The sequence below is a fragment of the Cinclus cinclus genome, chromosome 10 (genome assembly GCF_963662255.1).
Source record: "Cinclus cinclus chromosome 10, bCinCin1.1, whole genome shotgun sequence".
In the NCBI taxonomy this organism is placed as follows: domain Eukaryota; kingdom Metazoa; phylum Chordata; class Aves; order Passeriformes; family Cinclidae; genus Cinclus; species Cinclus cinclus.
In genome coordinates this window covers 17,384,757-17,395,289 of record NC_085055.1, presented here as the reverse complement: position 1 = coordinate 17,395,289, position 10,533 = coordinate 17,384,757, and the positions used below count along the sequence as shown (strand labels likewise).

General features: G+C 40.1%; 1 protein-coding gene across 1 annotated transcript; it reads right to left on the bottom strand.

Annotated features, from left to right (window-relative positions):
* Positions 1-2,044: 2,044 nt before the first annotated feature.
* On the bottom strand, positions 2,045-6,463 carry AP1S3 (adaptor related protein complex 1 subunit sigma 3). Its single transcript, XM_062498773.1, has 5 exons — positions 6,254-6,463; positions 4,983-5,161; positions 3,706-3,814; positions 3,069-3,206; positions 2,045-2,144 (listed from the first exon to the last, which is right to left on the bottom strand). Exons 1-5 carry the CDS (start codon positions 6,461-6,463, stop codon positions 2,109-2,111), a joined length of 672 nt encoding a protein of 223 aa, XP_062354757.1. The 3' UTR covers positions 2,045-2,108.
* Between the last annotated feature and the right edge of the window lie 4,070 nt (positions 6,464-10,533).

Below are 10,533 nucleotides of genomic sequence, written 5' to 3'. Positions count from 1 at the left end.
CTACCTCTACCCAGTCCATTACTTTCTTCCATCAGGAATTCTCTTCAACTTAAAATGATGCAGAAAGAAGCCTTCTAGCTCTTCTTAAAATGAAAAAAAAATGCCCTTATTTATACTGAGGAATCTTTTTGGTACTCCTATTTTGATCCAATTCAGAATTCAACCAATTTTAAGAGTCAGAGAATTACAGCATGGTTCCGAAAGGGAGTAAAATCAAACTACTGATGATTTCAGTTAGTAGAAGTCACTTATAAAAGCAAAGAGTAGAATGAGTCTCTTTGCACATTCTGAAGTGATTTCTTAATGATTTCTTAATCAATTAAACAATGTACTTTAAAAAAAAATCTTAATTTCAAACCATGAGAAAATAATATACAAATCATACAATTTCATTAATTTACTATTAAATTGGATGTCTTCAGAGCTATTAAAAGCCCTTCAGCAATTCTCACTGTCTTTTCCAGGCTGAAAGTATGCCTTTGACATCAATACAGAGAAAACAGATGGATAAAGTAATTATAAAAAAGAGCAACATTATGCTAAGAACCAGTTTGTCACAGTTTTACTAACAGACTGGAAAGCACAGGCAGAACAGTGGGCTGACAATCAGCAAAGTTGTGTGGTGTCCAAGGGCCTCCACCACCCTAACAACCCCCAGTAAGATAACCTTACCTCCTGTAAGAAGATACAAACTCACAAGGAAGGAAGGAGCAATGACAAAATCAGAGTAAACGTGCAGGACATTTAAAAATTAGAAAGACTTCTGAAAGTATTGACTGTACATGCCAGAAATCAAGGGAAATATACACAGTGAAGGGAAATGCAACAATGCCTGGACCATTCTGGCATATTTGTCTGATAACTTCCCTAATTTTTGTACAGATAAATGTCATGATTTTGACAGAAACAAAACATCTAGCTGAGAGATATGGGCTCAGATAAACAGAATTTCTCTGAGCCTTGGATTCTGTTAAAGGAGGACAATCTCTGTAAGGAAGCCAGTTTAATCAGGTTATGGAGTCTAAACTGCACTGAAAGGCAAGTTAACACACCTGGCTCCACTGCAATGGTTTGTAACACACAGGAGGGCACACAGCCCAGCTGACTCCTACCATTTTATCCTTTTCACAGCTTGCAAAGTTATAAAAAGCTGATTAAATTACCCAACCTTCACAAAAACGGGGCATCTTCAACTACTAGAAAGCTGATCATTCCAACAGGTGCATGAATCTGAGATTGGAAAATACTGGGAAATATGGGTTTGGGATACCAAAAGATATATGAGATTATCTTCCAAAGGCTGATTTTTTTCTCTTCAGGTTTCCTCATGCACTCATGCTGCACAATTCCAAAATTTGGAATCTTTGCAGAGGTCCAAAGGATCTAGGAAGGGGATAGGAAAATGAGAAGAAAGAGAGAAACAGGCCATCTGCATGCAGCAGCTAAAAAAGGATTCATTAAACTTGGGAGAAGCCTACCTCCAGTCTTCCAGATTAAATGGAGGCATGGAGTGCACTCTAGGAGCAGCTGGAGCAGTCTTATTAGCAGACTAGAGCAGAAAAGAGAAGTGAAAGAAAGGGCCTGCTCCAAAGAGACATGTATTTCCTTGTATACTTCAAGGGTTAATCTTGTCACAAGTTTGTGAAATCAGGGCTCACAACAATTTGATTTTTCAAAAATAATTATTATTACAGCAGAATAACCATTACATTCAAAATAATGGACACTTGTACAAAAGTAGAGTCATACAGTCAGCAGTGAACAAAACTAGTAAAAACACCTCTTCAAAGTACTGTCAGAGGAGCATTTTGTGATGACAAAACCCGTAGCTAAAAGACATGGTGCAAAACAAGATCTGAGTCCAGCAAGAAGAAAAACTAAGTTGGGGTAATAACAACTCTGAGAAACTCATATACAGAGTAATGCAAAGCACAGAATTGTTAAACCCTTTGCTACATTAGCTGACCTTCATCTTCACCATTATACAAACAAACCCCTTCAGTTACTGTTTTTTGGTATTTCTCTGAGGATCTGGCACACTGGGAAGCAATTTCAGGAAGTGCACTTTAGAGGGGCATACAGCAGTTTTCTCTGCAGGTAGTTTAACATCAAAATGCAGGCTTGTTCATGTATTCTTCCACTGTCTAGGAAACAAAAAAAAAAGAAACAACTGTTGCATTATGGAGTGGTACAGTAATATTCACAGAAACCCTCTTGTCCTCTTTGAGGACAGCTGTAGTTTTGCAGGAAATGAGGTAAGACTGATTAAAATGCAGAAATAATTCTGCTCTAAAACATGTAACCGAGTGGTTTAAAATCTGACCTTTAAATCATGCCATAGCACAGTTGTGGCTCAACTCATCACACCAGTGGCCTTTGCACACAGTGCCTGAGTTTCATGTGTGCAGGGAAGAGCCCCTCCTCAACTCCCACAGCACATCCCAAGCCAGTTCTACCACTGTGCTGCTCCCTTCAGGATTGTGATGGATCCTCAACAACCAAGTTAAAAATGAATGAAAGCCATCACATTCAACTGGTTTTGCCATTCCTGGCTCAATGGTACCCATTATGTTCCAAGTTACAAGAGAATTCCTGCAGGGTTCTGAATAAGGGTTACGTATCTATGCCCTGCAGAAAAACTACACAGGCACTTCTGAATAAAAGCAGTTTGCCACCACATCCTCTTTCAACAGTAAGTCATGCTTCCAATGTATTAGTGAAATAGGAGAGATTTTTCTCTATTTACATAAACATATGCATACATAAAATACAACCTTAGACTATGTTCTTATATTAAAGAAGAATCTTTGATACATCTTAAATTATTTCTTAATAAATACTAACAGTTAAGCTGCAAGAGAAACAGCTTTATATAAAGAGCCTCCAGGTGATACCAAGAGGGTTCAATTGACAGCTTTTGTAACTGCACTGTTGTACCTGTTGAAACTGCACGTAAGACACACTTGGATCATTAAGTACCAGAAGTGCTTAGCTGTATTTTCATCTCCTGTCAAACAAGGAAGATGTAGGAAGATGAGGCGTTTGCCTTTTGTCCTCCTCTGCCTTACCTCCTGCAGCATGTCAGAGTCTTCTATGGCTTTCACTACAGTCTTCTTTGAAGTTTCTTGTACTTCTCCACCAATTATAAACTCATCAAGAATAAAATAAGCTTTTTCAAAATTAAAGATAATATCCAGCTCGCACACCTGCCAGAACAAGAAGCCATAACCACATTTAAATCACTTTTACAGTATTATAAGCACTATTAGGCCAAAAGCTGTGGCACATAGCAGGGTGATGAAACAAACTGCATGTTATGTAATATTGAAACTTCTGCACATATTCTCTCCACATATACAGACTTACAAAACCAGTATACACCTGAAGATGTCAGGAGAGAGAATTAAAGTACTTTAACCTATTTTGAGTTTTTGAAATAAATTTCCTGAAGTGTTCCCTTCAAATTCTACCCCAAGACAGACATACAAAGCATCAAGATAAATTCTGGGTGAGTGGAAAAATGATGAAAATCCAATCTTATAATCATTTCAACACTATTTTATAAAATACTCTAATAATTCATTTCATTCTGGATTGAGAGCACCTGCAGGGCAAGTGCAGCAGACGGAACACAAAACAAATCAGCTGCACATAATTTTGTATCAGACAGATAGGAATGAGTTCATGGGAGAAAGTGAAACCTACGTTTCCAAAGTATCTGTCCAGGAGCTCCACATATCGATGAACGACCTCTAGTGTCAGGAGCTCGTTATCCTGGTCTTCTATTGCACAGCAGAAATACAAACTAGCATACCTGGGGAAACAGGCAAAAACCACGGCAGTGAACAGCTGGGACCTCTGCTCATCTCTTAGAGGTCATTCTTAAGACAGTTAATTCCTATCTAGTCTCTAAAACAAACATTTTCTTTCACTCTTATACTGTCCCATAGAACACTTCATAAGATTTAAACAAATTATTATTTCAGTTAGAAGAACCAACTCTACCCTTGGCAAAGTGGGACGCCTATAACACTGGATAATAAAACAGGCAATAAATCAGTATTAAGTAGTGCTCTCAGGTCTCCTCCACCTGCTGCAGTAGCACTACAGTAAGTGGGGTTAATTAAACTGTAAGACAAGCTACCCCTTCTAATTAAAAAATAAAAATAAGGCTAAGGTAAAAGGAGTTACATCTCAGCAAGCTTGCTGCTGTCAAATGACAGTGTTTTACAGAGGGCTAGAATGCATGAAGCTGCTTAGACCAAACAAGCTTTGTAACTAACTTGCACCAAAACTTTATGTTTAAATCAACCCATCTATTCATCTTGCTGATACTGTGGCTGGAGGCCAACTTGTCACAGCTTCTGGTCAGATGTTTATATCCCTCCCTTCACAGCATGGAACTTAGTTTTGCTAAATGGGAGATGTTTAATTTATCCAGTGTACTACACATTAAGGTTACATTTGTTTGCTACAACTTCAGGAGAACAATCAGGCAGTTACCATTAGGCATCATGTAACTGCAGACCAGGGATTTATTTGGAAAAGGAAATGGGAATTAATACTTTCCAGAATAACAAATATTTCAAAACCAAAATTTGACAAAATTATGAGAGTGCCTTGGAACAGTTCCTGCAGTCTTCACAGCTGATAAAACCCAGCACACACATCTCAGCCAGGCTACCCCGGGGCATTTGAAGGGGCAGTGAGGTCTAACACCTTCTAAACACTAACACCTATTAGGTTACTCCTGTTTTTCTCATTTGACAGACTGTACAAGTATTTTGCACCCTACAATTACCCTGCTGGTTTGTCCAGGGACACCGCCTCATTATACCCAGATTGCCAATGGCAGGCTCCTAACTCAGCCCAGCACCATGAGTGTTGTTTGCTGCTTTTGCTTAAGTGAGCCCTTATTTTTCCTCTTCTAACACGTTACTCATATGAACAGTGATTATGCGTTCTTACAAAACTACTCACACCTTTTGTAAACAAGCTTGAGGTCTTTCCAGTCAACAAAACTACTTGTTTTTTGATTGCGAGACAAAATAATCTGAACAATTTCTCGAATTATCTTTTTCTTCTCTTTATCAGGTAGCGTCGTGTACCATTTCTGAAGCCTTAACTTCCCCTGCCGACTGAACAGCAGTATAAAGTGTATCTAGAGTAAACAAAGCAACATGGTTAACACCAGGGCCAGGGCCAGGGAAGAGCATTCCTCTGCCTGGCACCAGAAATACCACTCCTGGCCACACACCTCCAAACCTGGCACGATGGCTGGACATGGTTTCAGTGGGGGAGGCTCGGCATGGAAAGATCCCTCCTCTCTCCTGTTTCTTTCCCAGCAGCTCTCCCCTCCCTGTGGCACCTCTTCCTTCACATCCTCTCCTACCCATCCTCCTTACCTTGTGCAAACAGCAGCTTTGCTTCCTTTCCTGCCCCTGCCCTGGGGAACAGGAGCATCACCACTTTGCAGTGATGAGAAGACGGCACCATCCCTTCCTCCAGCAAAATCAGATACCTCAGCAAAGGGAATAAAGACTTATCCACAACAGGAGTAGGGAAATCAGGATCAGACTGGCAGAAGACTAGAAATATGAAGACTGAGATAATAATCATAATCACTAGCAACTCTGATATTGCACTATTTCAGATCACAAAACAGCACGTTCCTAGAAGAGGCAATAAAGGGCTGAAGAAACCTACTTTGGAAAGGAAACTTGACTGGTTTTACTGAAGAAAGCAGGATATTATGAAACGCAGACAACTGTAATGACAAAGGACAGACCTCAGTAATAGTGTATTAAATAAAGGACAGTATCTATATACCATTCAAACATTTAAACTTTAAAGCTAGTCATAGCTTTACAAGGTTTGACCTATGATTTTTTCATGCTTAGCATAAGCAGTATTACTGAAATACATAAGAGCCAGCTTTTAAATGCCAGTGGGGCTTTGGGAGAAAAGCATTAATTCACATTTATATAAACAGTTCTATTAGCAGGTTAAAATAACTGACAATAGCGTATATTAGGAGTATAGTAATCCATTCACCCAGGTGATGAAAATGGCTTTAAGAATGCAGGACGTGAATTTGAGGACAACATCCTTCTCCAACAGGACATCTTCTGCTAAATGGACAAAAAACCCTACAAACCCACCTGGAGGGTAGAGGAGAGACAGAGATGTTTTTAATGGCTGAAGACATCTGAACTGCCCTGTTCTAGCCAGGCATCCTGCTTGCTGTTCTCACCGGTGCGGTGCCAGCACCAGGATGCAGGGATTTGCAGGAAGGGCAACTGTAGCTGTATCCACTGTATGCCAGGTACACTGCCAGCTGTCCATACAGTGACTGGTGGATTGGGGGGACCAGGGAGAAGCACAGGAGCCTCACTTTCCTCAGCTGCTCCCAAATCCTTGCAAAGCTCTGATCCAGCAGGTCTCTTACCACATCCCTCACCATTAGCCTAACCTTATCCTTCCCTAGAGTTTTTCAACCTACACCCTAATCCCTTCTGCTCCTTGTTTCCCATTCCAGTTTACTGCTGTATCTATACTTCATCACTACATTTCCAAGTGAGGATTACACAGTTAATGCTCACAATCACTATCAAGATTACAATGCAGACTCCTGTGAAGATACAATCGTTCCACACTCCGTAAAGTCCAAACAGAGAAGTTTCTACACAAAAGGAAAAAAAAAGGAAAAACTACCGGATTTTAAACAAAGCACTCATTCATAATTCAGAACCATTCCCTAGCTATTGAGTTGCATAGGTCTTGAGCAATCTGGAGATAAGAGTTCTGACTGTACTGAGAAAGACTTCAAATGTGGGATCATTTTCGGGAAAGGAGGAAGGTTTTAGTCATGTGCGTCTGTGGCACGATCTACTGCTGGAAATACAGCTCTTGCCATCATTAGTCTAATGTGCTTGATAAAATTACAAGGATTTTGTAGCTGCCTTCTGTTGAGTACTACAATACTCTCCAGACAAGCTTGCTAAATAAAAACAAGTATTCTGCTGGCAGGACACATGGCCTGATTACAGTGAAGAGCAAAGCACCATGGTTTTGCCTTTCTCTGTTCATATTACCAGCTGGGTTTTGACATGGGAATCTTCCAGCTGCCAGGGTTACCCTCCCCAGGCATTACAGGGACAGTACTCACTGTCCATACACTTGCCCAGTGAGAGGAGCTGACTGAATGAAAGGCTATTTTACTTGCTGCACAGCACATTAACTCCAAAGCCCTTATAAAGATGAGGATGTTTTGAAAAGCAGAGCATAGGTTCCACAGATAAGAGCAGCAGGTCAGCAGGAGTCCATCTAAAAGCCACTGGGTACAGGTAGCAGCTATTTGATAAACAAATTTCTAAAAACATGGTGAATCATCAGATAGGAGAGGATGATCAGATCTGACTGAAAATGAGACAATGAATCTCTATCAAAAGCTGACAGCATGTTCAGCATAAGACTGAATTTTGTGGCATCCTTTGCCTGCAGTGTTTCAACAGGAAAAGAAAATGAAAAGGTATTCTGATTTAGGGTCAGCTGTCAAGAGACCTTAAACCCACGTGCCTGCATGTAATACACATATCTGCAGAAGTGCAACCTTATCCCTCTAAAAGGTTAAATACCAACAAACCAGGGAATCGCTGTGAATATTACCACCACTTTCTGCCTACTGGTTACTTCAGGATGTTATGCTTCACCCATAGGAAAGTGAGCTACTCTCCACTTAAAACTGCTTTGAGAACTCCACTTCTTCTGTACATGCAGGTGATGTCTCACCACCACTTTTATGAGCTGAGGCAATGCTCTTTACAATCAGAAAACATCCATTAATGCTCCTAAATGCATAGACATTCATACAGAAGCTCCAAAAATCTCATTGTTTGGGTCTTCTGTTTCACACTGTTTCATATGCAGACTATAATAATTGCCTCACTTGGCAATTTTATTATTACAGTAATGTATACAGGTAGAAAATAGAGCCTTTACTGCAGCACAATTCTAAATTTTATAGTCTGCAGCAAAATAGTGCACACTCAAGCCTAGGTACATATCACTGGCAGCTAAGAACTACTGTAACAAAACAACATATCAGAAAGCTGCAGGCACTTAGAAGCAAAAATACTGTGTGGGGGGGTTTCTCTTCTTTTGGTGGTTCTTCCTTTTTCTAATTTCTGAAGCCCCTTCAATCTGGGGAACTCCATAGGAGGGAAACAATACATTCTTAAAAGGTTAAATGGCTTCCAGCATTTTCAATTTTAATATCCAGTGCTGTTGCATTCAGTTCAGCTTTGCTCTGCTCAGCCCCACTGTCACGACACAACACATTCCTCACTCTCACAGCTCTGTTCTTGTTCCCACTGGAAAGACTCTGATGCATCAAGAAACCTGTTAATGTTGAAGTACTGCACAAACACAAATCTAACAGCTCATCTGTTCCTTGCTCCTTGACTGTGAAAACATATTTGCTTTCTTACAGTGCTGATGACAAGACAGATGTTGATTAAGAAATTTTTGGTTGGTTTTCAGCAGCCAAACTGCTGATTATCCTATAATGTTTTACTCATCTTTAAAAATTCTAATTCCAGAGGAAAACAAAGGCAAATTACTTGCTACAAGCAGAATACCTTAGAAAGCAGGGTGCTTGGTTTCCTTTCTTACCATCCCAGGGCATGCTGGCTGTGACTAACCATCACCAGACCCAGGGCCGACACCAGAGGGAATTTTTAGGTCTCAGACTGAGTGGGTCAGGATGAAGAGTACAGTTTCTAAGAGAGCATTGGCTTCCTTCACATGTCAAGTCTGTGGAAACAAGCTTTGGTCTGGGAGCTGAGAGTAATTTTATTAACTTGTTTTACTGAATCAGACCCAACCACCCACAGCACTGTGCAAAATTACCTCCATAAACATCAGTAAATAATCCAAATGACTGCATTTTCTATTTGTAGGCTATTGGAAAAATTGTTTGTTGGAGTATTTTTTAGTTCAAACATTTAAACCAGATTTCTAAACTGGAACTTTATCCCCTTCTCATGCATCTATGAATCAATTGCAGCAGTAAGTTGCTTACCAGACTGTAAAGTTGGCTTTCTGCTCTATCAAGATCTACAAAACTGTACCAGGATAAAAACCAGCACCCTTAGTTTCAGGGCTACCAAAAAAAAAAAGAAAATCAAATGCTAGACTTTGACATTAAATAATTTATCAATAAATAGAATAGATATAAAAAATGCAAAATACAGAAGGTTTGCATATTCATGAATAGCAAATACAAGAGATATAGATGAAACTAACACTGATTTCTTTCCAGCTTCCCTGGGAGACCTTTCCCTCCTTAACTAATGGACTGTAACAGTCTGATAAGCATCTCACCCAAGCTTGTCTTCTGGACTGTTCCCTGCCAGGACTGCAGGTCCCCTTTGGTACAGCCTTCCCTACTATTTGGCCATTATACACTTCAGACTGATCAAACACATTACAACTGGCTCAGTAGTTTCAAACTTGGATCATTTTTGCCTTTATGGAGGGTTTAAAATTTAACCTAATCTGCAACAATTAGTACAACTGTCTAAAGGGCTGTATTCCATTACATACACAACAAACCACAGGCAGGGGTAGCAGATAAAAAATGAATACATGGGAAAGGGGCTTTCCTTTCCCAGAGTAATTTCTCTAGTTTACTGTTTAATAACACAAACATGTAAAAGATGCCCCATTTCTTCCTGCAAGGTGATCTCCAGGAGTGTGCAAGAGGTTCTAATTCACTCCACCGTGAGAAAGAAGAACTGCCCTAGAACTGCTTCTCCTCCTCCTGTAATTCAACCTGCATAACATTTGCTGACTGGTTCCAAACCTGTTTTGTGGTATCTGGCTTCTCCATGTCCCTGGGGGAGGAGAGGAACATAGAGATGGGAACTCATCAAGGAGCCTCAGGGGAAGGGAGGCAGAAGAGGAAGACTGAAATACAAAGAGCAAGGATTTGCTGGGTGAGGCAGCTCTGGGCTTTCACTCTGCTTCAGCTGTAACCTCTTCAAATTCGGGTGAGCCCTCCAAAATCAAAGCCACCTTTACAAAACAGACACCTGAAACTCACACGTAAGTAAAATTTGCAAATTAGGAATCGCTATCCTTAAACAGACATCTTGGCAGACTGAGGAAACTTTCAGCTTTCCTTAAAAACTTTCTGTAGGGCAACAGACAACAATGTTAATCAATGAAAATTCTCAGACCACATAAAATGGGAAGTGGGATGAAAATCCAGACCTGCAGCTGCCAACAGAAGCCTGGGAAAAACCAGACTGACTGGCTGTACCTGGTGGAAAGGAAGCGACTTGCTATAATAAATTTCTTTTTCAACTTATTCTGATTCTCCTGAAGTCTGCTTGATCTGCTGCCACTGTTTCAGTCTAACAGTTAATATTCTGCTTCTCTTTATTTTTTTTCATTCTTTCCTCTGATAAGAAAGAATCTATTTCCCAACATAGACAGCTGTCCAGATGTTTTTAGCAGTATTTATTTTTA